Below are 19573 nucleotides of genomic sequence, written 5' to 3' on the forward strand. Positions count from 1 at the left end.
TGACAACAAAATAAATCAATGGATGAGAGATTCTTGAGGTGAGTGAAAAACTACACAAGAAGAGATTTAACAAAAACAGTACCCATTATAAATGAATACATCAGTGAGGAAATTACTGAATACATAATCAGACAAGATGTATGTAGATTTTTCCTTAGAATAATAATTTGCAATAAAAAATGGGGGTCCCCATTGAAGATTTTAAATCACTCCCCCCCCCCCCCCCCCCCCTTACACACACACACACACACACACACACACACACACACACACACACAGACACACATGGGATTTTACTACTTTTATTCATGCCTGTCTGTGACCTGACGTGTCTTTTTTACAGTATTACATTGTTGAATACATAGATATAATGAAACAATATGTGAGAATGCAGAGCAGGCAGATCCCTTTTCCCTCGGTACTTGAAGGACCAATACCCCTGATGAAGTTGTACATTCTTCCTACAATTTTTTCAGAATATTTGGACTTTGAGATCTACATTCTGAATAACTTTAATGTTTGTATTAAACAGATCTTGACCTTGGCAATATATAGTCCAGCTTATAGTGATCTATGTAAAGTGGACACTGTGTTTGAAGTATTAGGTAAGAACAGCAGCTGAGTAACATAAGAGAAGAAGCAGTGTGATTTTGTTCCTCCAAAGTTACTGTTTTTCTCCTAATATAGAAACATAAAGTGGACTAGAAGTAATTCGCATAAAGTACAGTTTTCAAGAGCAGTGGCTGCTTCTGCCTGTTAAAGTATAGCTTGAAATGTTAAATGTCTCTGAGAGCTCCCCTTCATAATGGGTATTTATGAAACATAATATGTGATCGACTTCTTGAATGACATGGCAGGTTGTACATTATTTAATCTACATTATCACTTAGGATTTTTTCCTCTAATATACTGGTCTGACCATCCACTGCAATTCCATTGTCTGCTTTATCTCTAAGGCTAAACGAGACCTGGACAGACTGACTAAGGAGATCCAGAAGTTTGAAGAAATGCTCAACAAACTGGGTCAAAAATATAGTGATGCAATGCAAGATCGCCAAATCCTACAAGAGGAAACAGATATTATGCAGAGAAGACTAATAGCTGCAGACAAACTGATTTCTGGTCTCGGCTCTGAGAACATCAGGTGACACCTTCAATGTTCAGTTGTATTACCAATAGTTCTAAACATACAGTATGTGCTTCACTGCATACTTAATATGGTTAGAATTGTATTTCCAAGTAATATGTATCATGCATTTCATTTTAGAATTGGGTTTGACTTATGTATGAGCTGGTATTCCTAGTAGTAAACTGTCAAATGTTTAAGAGACTGTGATATCTTCTTTTTAAGGTCTCAATGTTGTTTTCTTGTGCTTTAATGGCACAGTTATCTGGGAGTGCCTGGTCTTTGGTTGTTGCTGTTGTTATTGTTTTGGTCTTCAGTCCAGAGACTGATTTGATGCAGCTCGCCATGCTACTCTATCCTGTGCAAGCTTCTTCATCTCCCAGTACCTACTGCAACCTACAGCCTTCTGAATCTCTTTAGTGTATTCATCTCTTGGTCTCTCTCTATGATTTTTACTCTCCACGCTGCCCTCCAATTCTAAATTGGTGATCCCTTGATGCCTCAGAATGTGTTCTACCAATTGGTCCCTTGTTCTAGTCAAGTAGTGCCACAAATTTCACTTCTCCTCAATTCTATTCAATACCTCCTCATTAGTTATGTCATCTACCCATCTAATTTTCAGCATTCTTCTGTAGCACCACATTTCAAAAGCTTCTTTTCTCTTCTTGTCTAAACTATTTATCATCCATGTTTCACTTCCATACATGGCTACACCCCATACAAATACTTTCAGAAACGACTTCCTGACACTTAAATCTATACTTGATATTAACAAACTTCTCTTCTTCAGAAACACTTTCCTTGCCATTGCCAGTCTACATTTTATATCCTCTCTACTTCGACCATCATTAGTTATTTTGCTCCCCAAATAGCAAAACTCATTTACTACTTTAAGCGTCTCTTTTCCTAATCTAATTCCCTCACCATCACCCATTTAATTCGACTACATTCCATTATCCATGTTTTGCTTTTGTTGATGTTCATCTTATACCCTCCTTTCAAGACACTGTCCATTCCATTCAACTGCTCTTCTAGGTCCTTTGCTGTCTCTGACAGAACTACAATGTCATTGGTGCACCTCAAAGTTTTTATTTCTTCTCCATGGGTTTTAATTCCTACTCTGAATTTTTCTTTTGTTTCCTTTACAGCTTGTTCAATATACATATTGAATAACATTGGGGATAAGCTGCAACCCTGCCTCACTCCCTTCCCAACCACTGCTTCCCTTTCATGCCCCTTGACTCTTATAACTGCCATCTGGTTTGTATACAAATTATAAATAGCCTTTCACTATTTGTATTTGACCCCTGACATCTCCATAATTTGAAAGACAGTATTCCAGTCAACATTGGCAAAAGCTTTCTCTAAGTCCACAAATGCTAGAAATGTAGGTTTGCCTTTCCTTAATCTATCTTCTAAGATAAGTTGTAGGTCAGTATTTCCCCACATGTTCCAACATTTCTACAGAACCCAAACTGATCTCCACCAAGGTTTGGTCTTTGGTATAGATACTGAAAAGCAATGCAGCCAGTACATTACCCTGTGGTTAACCATTCTTCTGTGTTATCCACTAACTTGTTGGCTGTAGGAAATCATCAAAGAATCATCTGTTTGGGAAGATATTTCCAGTCATTTGTGACATGCCAAATTCTCTATGTAGTACATCTAAAAACAAAGATGATGTGATTTACCAAATGAAAGCGCTGGCAGGTCGATAGACACACAAACAAACACAAACATACACACACAATTCAAGCTTTTGCAACCAACGGTTGCTTCATCAGGAAAGAGGGAAGGAGAGGGAAAGACGAAAGGATATGGGTTTTAAGGGAGAGAGTAAGGAGTTATTCCAGTCCCGGGAGCGGAATGACTTACCGTAGGGGGAAAAAAGGACAAGTATACACTCGCACGCACACCCATATCCATCCGCACATATGCAGGCACAAGCAGACATTTGTAAAGGGAAAGAGTTTGGGCAGAAATGTCAGTCGAGGCGGAAGTACAGAGGCAAAGATGTTGTTGAAAAACAGGTGAGGTAGGAGCGGCGGCAACTTTAAATTAGCAGAGGTTCAGGCCTGGCGGATAACGAGAAGAGAGGATATACTGAAGGGCAAGTTCCCATCTCCGGAGTTCTGACAGGTTGCTGTTAGTGGGAAGTATCCAGATAACCCGGATGGTGTAACACTGTGCCAAGATGTGCTGACCATGCACCAAGGCATGTTTAGCCACAGGGTGATCCTCATTACCAACAAACACTGTCTGCCTGTGTCCATTCATGCAAATAGACAGTTTGTTGCTGGTCATTCCCACATAGAAAGCTCCACAGTGTAGGCAGGTCAGTTGGTAAATCATGTGGGTGCTTTCACACGTGGCTCTGCCTTTGATCGTGTACACCTTCTGGGTTACAGGACTGGAGTAGGTGGTGGTGGGAGGGTGCATGGGACAGGTTTTACACCTAGGACAGCGGAAAGACACTCTTGGTGGAGTGGGGAGGATTTCATGAAGGATGGATCTCATTTCAGGGCAGAATTTGAGGAAGTCGTAACCCTGCTGGAGAGCCACATCCAGAGTCTGATCCATTCCTGGGAAGTATCCTGTCACAAGTGGGGCACTTTCGTGGTTCTTCTGTGGGAGGTTCTGGGTTTGTGGGGATGGAGAAGTGGCTCTAGTTATTTGCTTCTGTACCAGGGTGGGAGGGTAGTTGTGGGATGCGAAAGCTGTTTTCAGGTTGTTGGTGTAATGGTTCAGGGATTCCAGACTGGAGCAGATACGTTTATTCATTTGCCATGAAGACCTAGGCTGTAGGGAAGGGACTGTTTGATGTAGAATGCGTGGCAGCTGTCATAATGGAGGTACTGTTGCTTGTTGGTGGGTGACCCATAACTTCTTCACTTTTGAAGGCCAGACATACCAACAATTAAAGGGAACAGCCATGGGTACCAGGATGGCCCCCTCGTATACCAACCTATTCATGGGTCGCTTAGAGGAAGCCTTCTTGGTTAGCCAGGCCTGCCAACCCAAAGTTTGGTACAGATTTATTGATGACATCTTCATGATCTGGACTCACAGTGAAGAAGAACTCCAGAATTTCCTCTCCAACCTCAACTCCTTTGGTTCCATCAGATTCACCTGGTCCTACTCCAAATCCCATACCAGTTTCCTTGACGTTGAACTCCATCTCTCCAATGGCCAGCTTCACATGTCCGTCCACATCAAATCCACCAACAAGCAACAGTACCTCCATTATGATAGCTGCCACCCATTCCACATCAAACGATCCCTTCCCTACAGCCTAGGTCTTCGTGGCAAATGAATCTGCTACAGTAAAAAATCCTTGAACCATCACACCAACAACCTGAAAACAGCTAGCGCATCTCGCAACTACCCTCCCGACCTGGTACAGAAGCAAATAACCAGAGCCATTTCCTCAAACCCAGAACCTCCCACAGAAGAACCACAAAAGTGCCCCTCTTGTGACAGGATAGTTTCCGGGACTGAACCAGGCTCTGAATGTGGCTCTCTCCAGTCCTGTAACCCGGAAGGTGTACATGATCAAAGGCAGAGCCACGTGTGAAAGCACGCACATGATTTACCAACTGACCTGCCTACACTGTGAAGCTTTCTATGTGGGAATGACCAGCAACAAACTGTCTATTCACATGAATGGACACAGGCAGACAGTGTTTGTTGGTAATGAGGATCACCCTGTGGCTAAACATGCCTTGGTGCACGGTCAGCACATCTTGCCACAGTGTTATACCATCCGGGTTATCTGGATACTTCCCACTAACAGCAACCTGTCAGAACTCCGGAGATGGGAACTTGCCCTTCACTGTACCCTCTCTTCTCGTTATCCGCCAGGCCTGAACCTCCGCTAATTTAAAGTTGCCGCCACTCCTACCTCACCTGTCTTTCAACAACATCTTTGCCTCTGTACTTTCGCCTCAACTGAAATCTCTGCCCAAACTCTTTCCCTTTACAAATGACTGCTTGTGTCTGTGCATGTGCGGATGGATATGGGTGTGTGTGCGAGTGTATACCTGTTCTTTTTTCCCCCTAAGGTAAGTCTTTCTGCTCCCGGGGTTGGAATGACTCCTTACCCTCTCCCTTAAAACCCAGATCCTTTCATCTTTCCGTCTCCTTCCCTCTTTCCTGATGAAGCAACCATTGGTTGCGAAAGCTTGAATTGTGTATGTATGTTTGTGTTTGTTTGTGTGTCTATTGACCTGCCAGTGCTTTCGTTTGCTAAGTCACTTTTTTTTAATATATTTTTCCCACGTGGAATGTTTCCCTCTATTATAACTCTATGTAGTACGTATGATTTCTGTAATAGCAGTTAGTGCTTGACTGTGTTATAAGCCACTGATAAATCTATGGACATAGCTCTAATGATTCTTCTTCCCTTGAATCTATCCTAAATTTGTTGTTTTAGTTTCAGAATATATGATGGGGAGAATTTATTCTGAATTCAGAATAGTATAATGAATAAAAATTAATCTGGCAGTTCATCTCAGAGATGAGATGTAGAGCAGCACAGGAACAGAAAGCTATATATTTTAGTTCAACTTTTGAACTTACCGTTCTGCTTCAGAGTTAGGTACATTGACATATGTGTGTGCACTACTATTTCACAATTGGAAAATCAAGGCTGGAATAAAGACAAGGTTGCTGCTCACCATATGAACCCAGCATCTCCCCTATAAGATGAGTAGTAGTCTATCGTTTTCATAATATTGTAATTATTATTATGTCATACTGTGCTTAGTGGGAGGTCAGTGTCTTTGTATGGACAATTTCTAATGCCAGTGTTCCATCTCTTCAGCTTCTTTCTTTAGTCTGCTGTATCATCTTGCATCTTTCATGTCATTTGGATTTTGTATTCTTCTTCTTCCTTATCCTGTAGTTCCTCTGACCTCCCGTTCAATGGCATTGTGTATGAGCCCCTCATATCTAAGTATGAGTCCAGTCCAGTTGGCCTTCTTCTGAATAATTATATTCAGAATACTTTTGTTCACTCATACTTTTCTCAGTGCATCATCATTTGTTGCCTGATCTGTCCACGTGTTCTGTTCTATTCCTCTCCAGCACCACACTTAAGAACTTTCTAAGTATTTTTTCTCAATTTTCCTCAAAGCCCACATATCTGCTCCATTCAGTTCAGTGCTACAGATGTTGCACTTCGCCAGTTTTTTCCTTATTTCCAAGGTTGACATGCTGGTCGGCAGAGTGCTCTCCTGGTTGATTAAAAGTGTATTATTAAGTCACTTCATTTAGTTAGAATGAAAACAAATGTATTCAAAAATATCCAAATGTGACATAATGCTTTACAAAAAGGAGGAGAATGAAACTTCCTGGCAGATTAAAACTGTGTGCCGGACCAAGACTCAAACTCAGGACCTTTGCCTTTCGCGGGCAAGTGCTCTACCATCTGAACTACCCAAGCACGACTCACGCCCCGCCTCCCGCTGCTTTACTTCAACCATTACCTTGTCTCCTACTTTCCAAACTTCACATAAGCTCTCCTGTGAACCTGGTGGAAGTCAGGCTGTGGGGATGGGGAGTGAGTCATGCTTGGGTGGCTCAGATGGTAGAGCACTTGCCCTCAAAAGGAAAAGGTCCCGAGTTCATGCCTCGATCCAGCACACAGTTTTAATCTGCCAGGGAGTTTCATATCAGTGCACACTCCACTGCAGAGTGAAAATCTCACTTTGGAAACATCCCCCAGGCTATGGCTAGGCCATGTCTCTGTAATATCCTTTCTTCCAGGAGTGCTAGTTCTTCAAGGTTCGCAGGAGAGCTTCTGTGAAGTTTGGAAAGTAGGAGACGAGGTACTGGCGGAACTAAAGCTGTGGAGATGGGGTGTGAGTCATGGTTGGGTAGCTAAGATGGTAGAGCACTTGTCCGCAAAAGGCAAAGGTCCCGAGCTTGAGTATCAGTTTTAAACTGCCAGGAAGTTTCATATCAGTGCACAGTCCACTGCAGAGTGAAAATCTCACTTTGGAAACATCCCCCAGGCTGTGGCTAAGCCATGTCTCTGCAATATCCTTCTTCCAGGAGTGCTAGTTCTGCAAGTTTCACTGGAGAGCTTCTGTGAAGTTAGGAAAGTAGGAGACTAGGTACTGGCAGAAGTAAAGCTGTGGAGGTGAGTCATGCTTGGGTAGCTCAGATGGTAGAATACTTGCCCGCAAAAGCAAAAGTCCCAAGTTTGAGTCTCGGTCCGGCACACAGTTTTGATCTGCCATGAAGTTTTATATCAGTGCACACTCTGCTGCAGAGTGAAAATCTCATTCAGGAGGAGAATGTTTGACATAAAATGAATTTTAACAGGACCTGATATCTATGCAGAATTTCATAAAATGAATCACTTTAACAATTTAATTGTAAATGTGAAAATTATAGCTAAGATAGTTAATTTTATTACAATCATTTATAGATGTTCCAATGCTATAGACACATTATTTGCTGTGTTTAAGTACTTTGGGAATCATATAAAAGATCATTATCTACAGGACTGTTTATATTGTTATATTATCAGTAATCAATAGTTTTTTTCCAGAATTTTGTATTCACTAATTTTACATGAAAACAACAGCACCACAAAAATCTGCCTAAGAAACTACTGATTTTGATAACTTTCCTTCAGCCTACCACAAACTCATAAGAACACTATTACAAATTATTAAAATTTTTTGGTGTTGAAGATGACATGTTGAATTTATTGATTGTAGATACTCAGTTCATATTTTTTACATACAGAATTAAATAATAGAAAATGTATTCATGCAATACATAGTATAAAGAACATAATACAATGTATCATGTTTTCGCTAATCAGATGTTTATGTTAATAATGACATCATCAATTGCAGACTATGTTACTGGAATTATTTGGGTATCTCTGTGGTTTTTGTGTTGCAGATAGTAGCATTTTAAAGACAAGTCAATATTAAAATACCTGCATAGTAAAGTGCTGCTTTGCATTTCCTTAAGTGTTGGTCTTAAGTATTCCTTAAAGAACCTTGAAGGAATGTAGACAAAAACATGCTTGCCAGGTCAGAGTGACAGTTAAGAAGAAGAAGAAGATTGGCATGCATAGGATTTTCATGTACATATTATTTTCAGTGTAACAGAAGTGACCTTATCTCCATATAAAATATCCAATATTTCTGACTCTGTCACCTTGCTAAGGAATATAGTATTATTATTATACATTGAAAACAAATTTTCCAGTTAATCTATGTACTGATGTTAGAATCATTATATCAGTTTTCCGTTTGCTTTTAAATTTTTTTTCTGGTATGCAGTTGAACTATAATTATGTGTTTTGCTAACAAATTAAATAAATTGTATCTGTGAAATCAGTATTAGGAAATCAAAGAGATAGTAACTGTCTGAGTATTGATTCCAATGCAGGTGGAAACGGGATTTGGCAAATCTCCACATCGAAAGAGAACGACTTGTTGGCAACTGCCTGCTGAGCTCCTCATTCTTGTGCTATACTGCTCCATTCAGCTGGGAATTCCGACGTCGCATGGTGTATGATGATTGGTTAGCAGATCTGAGGCAGCGGGAGATACCACTTGCAGATGTGTTTAAAGTGGAAGCACACCTTTCAGATGATGTCGAAATTAGCAAGTGAGTGTCTCAAATTTTGAAATTTCAGTTGCCTTTTCTTGAGGATGTTAGATAATAGTGTCAGTTACTGTATATCCTGTGCAAATGTCAAATGTTTAAATTTAACATTTCAGGGAAAAACATGCTCAGTGATGAAACTTTTGCTGTGATTTTCTTAAATGTGTCTGTAACTTATAAAATCTGAGAGAAATAATTGGTTTTCTACAGAGCAGCATATACACTGATCTGCCAGAGCATTATGATCACTGACGTGCTATTGATTTAAATACATCCAGGCAATAGCAGCATCACCTGGTGAGGAAAGACTTCTAGTCAGACACATACATGATGCATGTAGTATCAATGAATGTGCTGTCTGTGTGTAAAATGTGGAAACCACATTATCTATCTGAGTTGACTGACAGGTTACTGTGATAGCCTGGAGGCTTGGCACTAGCATTTTGGAGATTGCACAGCATGTTGGGTGTTTGAGGAGTGATGTGGTGAATGCCTTTAACACATGGCGAAGCCGAGGTGAAACCACATCCAGATGTCATGGGGTTGGATGGCCACCCCTCATTACACATGTTGGACATCATAGGCTGGGCAGAATGGTAAAACAGGACAGGCACCAAACTGTGGTGGAACTATCATCATACTGTAATGCCGGGCACAGTACAAGTGTGTCTGAACACACCAAACACTCCTAATGATGGGCTGATGACCCAAGCAAGTGCCAATGTTAACACCACACTATTGGCAACTATGACTGGAATGGGCAGGTGATCATCAGCACTTGACTTTGGCACAGTGGTAGAGTGTTTCATGGTCTGATGACTCCTGATACCTTCTTCATCATGCTGGTGGGAGGGAGACAAGCTGGCAGCAGGTCCATTATGCTCTGGGGAACATTCACATGGGCATCCATGGGTCCAATGGAGATTGTGCAAGCACTTTGATGACTAAGGAGCGTCATACACATATTGCAGACCACATATAACCTTCATAACAATCATGTTTACTGATGGCAGTGGCACTTTTCAGCAATGTAACATGCCACATCACAAAGCCAGGAGTGTGGTTTGAGGAACACAGTGGCAACTTAACAATCATGTTTACTGATGGCAGTGGCACTTTTCAGCAATGTAACATGCCACATCACAAAGCCAGGAGTGTGGTTTGAGGAACACAGTGGCAACTTCCACCAATTGATGTACCTTTCGCCCCCACCCCCACCCCCCCTCCAACTCACCAGATCTGAACCCGATCAGATAAATCTAGGATGTCTCATCACTCCTCTCCTTGTAATTTAAAGGAATTAGATGACTTTAGTGTCCAAATGAGGTGCTAATTCCCTTCAGTGACCTACCAAGGCCTCATTGCTTTCATGCTATGACATTTTGCCTCTGTTATTTGTGTCAAAGATGGAAATACCAACTGTTAGGTAGATTGTATTTGTTAATAATAGTTATGTTTGAATATGCCTATTCTTCTTTTAAAGCTTAGTATAAATCAATAACTGAGACAGTTTTCTGGATTCTAGACTTGAAAACCAGCCATCCAGTACACTTCCCTGCTTGTTTAGAGAAATTGTTTCTTCTTTTTTCATAAATGTTATCAGGTTACAGTTTTGGATAAGATGATATTTTAACTTGTGTACAATATCTTATCAGAACCTCACCAATTAGCATTTATGAAACCAGATGTCTCTTTGATGATATTTATGTGAATCAGCTTATTGATCATAATTCCTTTGAGATATCTCTGGATTCACATAGCCATTTATCAATAAATATTTGTGTGTTTGTTGCTGTACAAGGATGAGTAAAAAATGGAAACCTTAAATATTTTTTAAAATATTATTTATTGTGCAGAAGTGGTACAAAGCTGTATCAATTTTCAACATAATTTCCCCTGCGCTCAATGCAAATCCTCCACTCGTGCACTGTGTGGCGCACATCTTGATTAGAATGGATCTTCTTTCCTCCCATTGTGTCCTTGAGTGGTCCAAACATATGGAAATCACTTGGTGCAAGGTCTGGTGAGTATGGTGAATGAGGAAGACACTCAAAATGCAGGTCTGTGATTGTTGCAACTGTTGTATGGGCTGTGTGGGGCCTTGCATTCTCATGTTACAAAAGTACACCTGCTGACAGCAATCCGCGTCTCTTTGATTTTATTACAGGCCACAAATGATTTTTTTCTGGAGATCTGTGTATGATGCACTGGTGACAGTGGTCCCTCTAGGCATGTAATGCTCCAAAATGGTGTCTTTTTTGTCCCAAAAGAGAGTCAGCATAACCTTCTCTGCTTATGGTTCTGTTCGAAACTTCTTTGGTTTTGGTGACGAGGAATGCTGCCATTCCTTGCTCGCTCTGTTCATTTCCGGTTGGTGGAAGTGAACCCAGGTTTTGTCCCCAGTAACGATTCTTGCAAGGAAGCCATCACCTTCTCATTCAAAGCGCCGAAGAAGTTCTTCACAAGCATCAACACGTCGTTCTCTCATTTCAGGAGTCAGCTGCTGTGGCACCCATCTTGCAGACACTTTGTGAAACTGGAGCACATCATGCGCAGTGTGGTGTGCTGACCCGTGATTAATCTGTACACTTGCTGCAATGCCATTCAGTGTCATTTGGCAGTTTTCCTTCACTATGGCTTCAACTGCTGCAATGTTCTGTGGAGTCACAACTCGTTGTGCCTGACTTGGACGAGGAGCATCTTCCACTGAAGTCACACTATTTGCAAACTTCCTACTCCATTCGTAGACTTGATGCTGTGACAAACATGCATCACCGTACTGATCCTTCATTCGTTGATGAATGACAATAGGTTTCACACCGTCACTACACAAAAGCTGAATAACAGCATGCTGTTCTTCCCTGGTGCAAGTCGGATGTGGGACGGCCATCTTTATACTGATACTGTGACGGTACGTGTGAATCTGCACTATGTTGCCACCTACAGTCCATTCTGAACGCTATTTGTAGCATGCTTACCAACTTACAGGATAACAACATGAAATTTTGATTTGTTATTACAAATTTAAGGTTTTCATTTGACTCATCCTCGAATTGGGTTAACGTATTGACAGTATAACCATCTGCTCAACTACCAAACCTGGTCTACATCAGAACTCCATGTAGTTCTTTGAACTGATAATTAGTGTTACCTTGCATTTTAGCTATTGACACCTAATTGCCACCTACTTCCAATGGAGTCCTTGCTGTCATGAAGTCAGCTTCCATGATGTAAACACTTTGTCAGATTGCTTGTCCTTGTCACCCAGAAAATACTTTAAGGCTCCAACTTCAGTGATGCAAGCACATTGTCAGATTACGTGACCTTGGCACTCACAAAATACCTTATGTCTCCAAGGCCCTTGATATTTAACATGGGAGAATTTATCCTCTCGATATTGAGCCATTTCTGTTTCTGTGTGGATATGAAATTATCTGTCTTGATGTTTATGTTTCATAGATTCACTGTGTTCTGCAAGTACCAGTTTGAAAATGATTCTACAGAGGTATGAAATGAGCAAGATGCGTGTACAAAAAGTGAAGCACTGTTGGAAAGTGCAGTAATAATTAACTATCAATGAATGCATTTAAACTATTTTGTATACTCGAGCTCAGTTTAACATAGTAAAAAAAAAAAATCAATAGAAAATATGCTAGTTGGAAAACTATGCTGATTCCTTGATCAGATAAAATAGCTGCTAATTATCACCTACAGTTGGCTCAACATTTGTCATAAAATAACAGTTACCTGTGTTAAAATTTCATTTCATCAACAGCCTATAAATATTTTGCAATTGATAGTCTGGTCCATTGTAGGCTGTATATTTCTGTTCTTTATTTAATTCATATGATCACCTAATTTCTACTTTGAGTCATTTTGAAGCACCTGAAATGCAAACATACTAACATGGAAGAGAATAACATAATCTACATACATGACTTTGCAGATATAAAACATTACACAGATCACATTGACCCTACAGTGAAGCTGTTCATTGCACTGTTCATGTTGCTTCTTTGGTGTTTTTAATCAGTCCTAAGCCTGCAAATGCATGCTATCCACTCCAGTGGATATTCCCTACTTGTGCTGTTGCCTGCATTCATTTGCAACCTCAGGACAGATTGAAAATGCCAAACAAGTGATGCTAACAACTGTCCATTGCAGTGGAAAACTGCACCACAGGGTTAAAATGACCACATGATAATTCTACTTACATGTGTGACATCAGTTTATGTACCACAAGTTCTATATTGTGTACATCTTGAATTCATCTTACACACATATGGCCACCCACTATACTCTACAAACACATTTGGGCAGAATCCAGACCATAATGATACATATCACATATCATTTGACAGTAACATTACCATGAATACTCAATAGATGAGTTAAATCTTGTATGCCAGCAAGTAATGTGATGTACCTCTTCCATTCTGTCATCAACAGTTCTGCAATGTTAGCTGTGAGTATACCTTTGACAATACCACAAAAACTGTTTGTAGTTGCCAGGATGCTGTATTCATGTATTTTATACTAAGTATTCAGTGATCAAATGATACTTAAGCAAACATATTAAAATTTTTATACAATACATTGGAAGTGATGTTGAGGAATGATAGAGTAGGAGAAATTGTGAAAGAGGGACCCTTGCAGAGCAGGACATAAAATCAAGGCTAAGATGGTATGGACACTTTAAGAGAATGCAAAACAAGAGGACTGCCAAGGAGATACATGAAATGGAGTACAAAGGAAATGACCAAGCCAAAGACTAAGGGATAAACAGCTGAAAGGCATGGAGGAGTGTGCTGAAAAAAGAGATGAGGGCTGGGCCAGAGTGAACAAAAATATGGTTGCAAAATACGACTACTTGGTGAGTCTTATTTTCCAGTCACACCCACCCTGGGGCTGGAAACTGTTCAAGACGCTGATTATGGTGCTGCTGCTGCTGATAATAATGACAAAATTGGAAGTAATTGATACAATAAGTACTACTTTCATTTGATAATTAAAAAGAAAGTTCTATTAATTGCTGGTATCTCAGACTTAATTAATGTAGTGCATAATACACTGAAGAGCCAAAGAAACTGGTACACCTGCCTAATATGGTATAGGGACGCCACGAACACGCTGAAGTGCTGCAACACAACGTGGCATGGATGGACTTGACTAATGTCTCAATTAGTGCTGGAGGGAATTGATACCATGAATTCTGCAAGGCTGTCCATAAATCTGTAACAGTATCATGGACTTGACAAATGGCTGAAGTAGTGCTGGAGGGAATCCTGCAAACCTGTCCATAAATCTGTATGAGGGGGGTGGAACAGCATGTTGCAAGACATCCCATGTGTACTCAATAATGTTCATATATAGGGAGTGTGGTGGCCAGCGGAAGTATTTGAACACAGAACAGTGTTTGTGGAGCCACTCTGTAGCAATTCTGGATGTGTGGGGTGTAGCATTGTCCTGCTGGAATTGTCCAAGTCTGTCAGAATGCGCAATGAACATGAATGGATGGAGGTGATCAAACAGGATGCTTATATACATGTCACCTATCAGAGTCATATCAAGACGTATCAGGGGTCCCATATCACTCCAACTGCACATGCTCCACACCATTACAGAACCTCCACCAGCTCTTACAGTCCCCTGCTGACATGCAGGGTCCATGGATTCGTGATGTTGTCTCCATAACTGTACACATCCATCTGCTCAATACAATTTGAAATGAGATTCATCTGACCAGACGACCTGTTTCCAGTCATCAACAGTCAAATGTTGGTGTTGACAGGCCCAAGCAAGGCGTAAAGCTTTGTGTCATGCAGTTATCAAGGGTACACGAGTGGGCCTTCAGGTCTGAAAATCCATACCTATGATGTTTCATTTAATGGTTCACACCTTGGCACTTGTTGATGATCCAGCATTGAAATCTGCAGCAATTTGTGGAAGTGTTGCACTTCTGTCATGTTGAACAATTCTCTTTAGTTGTTGTTGGTCCCATTCTTGCGAGTCTTTTTTCGGCTGAAGGGATGTCAGAGATTTGATGTTTTACTGGATTCTTGATTTTCATGGTACACTCATGAAATGGTCATACTGGGAAATCCCCACTTCGTTGCTACCTCGGAGATGCCGTGCCTCATCACTCACATGCTGACTCGAACTCCACATTCATACTCACTTAATTCCTGATAACTGCCATTGTAGCAGCAGTAACCAATCTAAAAACTTCATCAGACTCTTCTTGTCTTATATAGATGTTGCCAACCACAGTGTCGTATTCTGCCTGTTTACGTATCTCTGTATTTGAATAAGCGTGCCTATACCAGTTTCTTTGGTGCTTCAGTGTATGTAACCAGTGAAGGATCACTATATATGAACATAGAAGAAAACTGTTATAATTTTATACAGTCTAGTAACTCATAAAAAAAAGTAACTTCATGAAGTGTTATAAAGTTGAAAAGCCCATATTCTCTAATACATGTTGGTATGAACCAACATATTTGTCATTTATTAGTTATAGTAAAGATACACATATTACATTTTACCTAAGAAACAAGTCTATTATACATCAAACCCTGTAACAGTTTCACATGTAGTCCATGCCTGAAATTATGATAAAACAAAAATTATGTTATTGTGAAGAATAAGCAAACATTTTGTAACAAACAAATATGTATATATACAAGCCCATCTAGTATTCTACAAAAATGAGTAAGCAGCAACATGATGATAAACATAAAGAAAGATAAAGTATTCATAATCATCAGTCCTTGTTGAATATACTATTGACCATGCAAAGATGCCAAAAGATTCCTCTTGTTTCCACCAACAAGTCATTTGAATTAGCTAATATTTTCACTCAGAGCTTGTCATGTAAGAATATTTACCAGTGGTTTCCTAATTATTCTGCTTGGTTACCATACCCTCTCCCTTCAGATAAGTTGTTATGTTACCACATAATTCACTTACTGTTAGATACATGTACATGATCTTGAGAGAAATGTTTTAGCATCTTTGTGTGTTCAATGGTCTATACTGCAAGGAGTGTTTATTATGGACACTTGCAGGCATTCTCTGTTGTCCTTTTTGTTTATTATCATCTAATTTGTTATCTATAATTCCTGGTTACCCATTTTTGGCAAAATCAAGGCTGGCATATAGACAGGTATTCAATTGTTATAGAATGTCCTCTGTAAAAATGTTCTGCTTATGCATCATGATAATATAATTTTAGATTTATTGTAATCTGAAGCATGTACTAAATGTGATATTATCATGTTTTGATGTATAAAAGACCTGTTTCTTAAATTATGATGTAATGTGTGAACTTTTGTATAGTTGATAAATGGTAAATAAGCCAGATCACACTGATATGAATTACAATATAGGGGTTCTTTAACCTTACAACACTTTGTGAAATTATGTATTTTTAGGAATTACTGTACTCTATTAAATTGCAATAGGTTTTCTTGTATGTTGATATGTAGTGTTCCACCACTGGTTACATACTGTACACCATATTAGTTAATTGTGGTACATCAGCAATTAATGGAGCCAATGGCCTTGCCGCAGTGGTAAGACCGGTTCCCATCACATCACCAAAGTTAAGCACTGTCGGCCTGGGCTAGCACTTGGATGGGTGACCATCCAGTTTGCCGAGCACTTTTGGCAAGCGGGGTGCACTCAGCACCTTGTGAGGCAAAACTGAGGAGCTACTTGATTGAGAAGTAGCTACTCCAGTCGCGTAGACTGACATACAAATGAGAGAGCAGTGTTCTGCCCACATGCCCCTCCATATCTGCATCCAGTGATGCCTGTGGACTGAGGATGACATGGCGGCCAGTTGGTACCATTGGGCCTTCCAAAGCCTCTTTGGATGGAGTTTAGTTTAGTTTTAGCAACTAATGGAATGTGTTTCTTTAATATGTAATGGAATGTACCTCTTTAAATATCTTATGAAATTTGTAGTTATTTTATGAATTACTTCCATACTACAGTATAAAAATTTTGATACATTTTTTGAAAAAGTGTATTTGTGCCATCAGCTGTACAATTTTATGTTTATTCTCTAGAAGTTTCAATTCTTACAATCATCTTCAAGGATAAAACTTTAGGGTTCAAAAAATGACTACAGTATATCCACAAGCATCATAGCCAACAGAGAAATTGAAAAACGCTATTTTTAAATCATAATATTTACACATTGTAAACCACTGGATCAGACATACATTTCTGTCAAATATGAGCCATAAAAATGCAGAACATATATAATTGTCATAATAGACTGTTGTAACACTGTCCATATAAACATGCTCTGCCTTCGCACAGTTACAGTAGTGTACATTTGATGATTACTCCACACTTAGTAACTCACACATTATTACTGTAAAAGGTGCAAATGCCATGTGATTGTCAAAGAGATCAAGTTGAAATACATACACAGTATGAATACCTAAAAGATTACAAATGTTCTTTGGTCTATCCAAAGATAACAGCAACAGAAATAACATGTTGTCCTTTCTCGGAACAACAACATAAATATATAACCTTTTATAATTAGTTTATGGACTTAGGTATCACAGAAATTGTGCACTAAACATCTTGAAAGAAAACAGTTCAAAGGACTGTAATGGAGAAGAACATTAGGATTATGCCTAGAGCACCATTTTGAAAAGGCTCAGTAATTTTTCACAAGGGTTTGCAGCTCTAATGTTCATTTAAATGACAAAGGCATCATCTACATTAAAGTTTTCATGAGATAAAATAGTCTCTCATGTATATCTCCATAACTAGTCAGGAGAATGTCATCATCAGAAGATAAAAAACTAGTCGGGAGAATCTCATCATCAGAAGATAAAAAACTGGCATTCTGCAGGTTGGAACATGGAATGTTAGAACCCTTAACTAAGTAGAAAATGAATAATGTGTGTAAGCTATTATGACCAGCATAATAAATGCATTCTTGCAACCAAGGTAGACACTAAACCAACACCCACAACATTACTACAAGTTTAAATGCCAGCTAGCTCTCTAGATAATGAACAGATTGAAAAAATGTATGATGAGGTAAAAGAAATTTTTCAGATGGTTAAGGGAGATGAAAATTTAATTGTGATGAAGACTGGAGTTTGTAGAAAAAGGAAGAGAAGGGAAATAGTAGATGAATATGGGTTCATGGGAAAGGAATGAAAGAAGTATTTTGAACAGAGCATAATTTAATCATTGCTAAAACATTGCTTAAGAATCATGAAGGGAGACTATTTCTCTTTGAGGAACCTGTTAACACCAGAGGATTTCAATTTGATTATTCAGTATAATTGCAAGGCACAGATTTCAGAATCAGGTTTTAAATTGTAAGAGATTTCCAGAGACAGATACGGACTCTGACCGCAATTTTTTTGTAATGAACTGTAGATTAAAACTGAAGAAATAGCAAAATAGTGGGAAATTAAGAGATGAGGCATGTGTAAGTTGAAAGAAAAGGAGGTTATTTAAGAGGGTCAGAGGGCACATTAGGCAATGATTGATTGCAGCTGTGAAAAGGAACACAGTAGTAGAAGAATGGTTATCTTTGAGAGATGAAACAGTGAAGGAAGCATAGGCTCAAATAGGTAAAAAGACAAGGGATAGTAGAAATCCATGCATATCACAGGGGCTATTGAATGTAATTGATGAAAGAAGAAAATATAAAAATGCAGCTGATGAAACAGGTGAAAGGGAATACTAACATCTAAAAAATTGATGGACAAGAAGTGGCAAATACCTCAGCAGGAATAGCTAGAGGACAAATCGAGGGATATAGATGTATATCTCACAAGAGAAAAATAAGACACTGCCCATGGGAAAATTAAAAAGGCCTATGGAGAAACGAGAAGCAGCTGTAGGAGTATCAAGAGCTCAGATGTAAAACCAGTACTAATAAAACAAGGGAAAGCTGAAAGGTAGAAGGGTATATAGAGGGGCTATACAAGAGAAATGAACTTGAAGGCAAACTATAGAAGGGAAAAAGGATGAAGACGAAGATGACATTGGATCCTAAAAATGTAGGTACACATGAGAGAATACAAATCCCATGACTTTTCTTAGAACAAAGATTAAGGGAAGGTAAACCTATGTTTAAAGCATTTGTAAACTTAGAGAAAGCTTTAGACAATGCTGACTCTTTAAAATTCTGAAGGTAACATGGTTAAAATGCACTGACCAAAAGGCTATTTATAACTGATATGGAAACCATATGATATTTATAAGAGTCTTGGGGCATGAAAGGGAAACAAGGGTTGAGAAGGGAATGATAGAGAGTTGTAGCCTGTCCCCAATGTTACTCAGATTGTAAATTGAAGAAGCAGGAAAGGAAACTAAAGAAAAAATTTGGAGATTAAGTTAAGGTTCAGGAAGGAGAAATAAAAACTTTGAGGCTTGCCAATGATATTGTAATTCTGTCACAGACAACAAAGGGCTTGGAAGAGCAGTTCGATGAAATGGACAGTGTCTCGAAAGGAGGATATAAGGTGAGCATCAGCAGAAGTAAAACAAAAGTAACGGAGTGTAGTCAGATTAAATCAGGTGATGCTAAGAGGATTAGATTAGGAAACAAGACACATAAAGTACTAGATGAGTTTCACTATTTGGGCAGTAAAATATCTGATGAAGGCCAAAGTAGAGAGGATATAAAATGTAGATTGACAATGGCAAGAAAAGTGTTTTTGAATAAGAGTAAATGGTTAACACTGAATAAAGATTTATTTGTTGGGAAGTCTTTTCTGAAAGCATTTTAAACAGTTCAGACAAGATGAGAATATAAGTTTTTGAAATGAG

General features: G+C 39.2%; 1 protein-coding gene across 1 annotated transcript in view; it reads left to right on the plus strand.

Moving 5' to 3' along the window:
- The window catches only part of LOC126273341 (dynein axonemal heavy chain 10), a 1458287-nt gene that overhangs the window by 1197593 nt on the left and 241121 nt on the right, over positions 1 to 19573 (plus strand). Inside the window, exons 135-136 of the mRNA XM_049976887.1 lie at positions 957 to 1144; positions 8540 to 8761. Of these exons, the coding sequence (XP_049832844.1) occupies positions 957 to 1144; positions 8540 to 8761 (410 nt within the window). The remainder of the gene's footprint in view (positions 1 to 956; positions 1145 to 8539; positions 8762 to 19573) is intronic.

The sequence above is a fragment of the Schistocerca gregaria genome, chromosome 5 (assembly GCF_023897955.1).
Source record: "Schistocerca gregaria isolate iqSchGreg1 chromosome 5, iqSchGreg1.2, whole genome shotgun sequence".
Taxonomy (NCBI): Eukaryota; Metazoa; Arthropoda; class Insecta; order Orthoptera; family Acrididae; genus Schistocerca; species Schistocerca gregaria.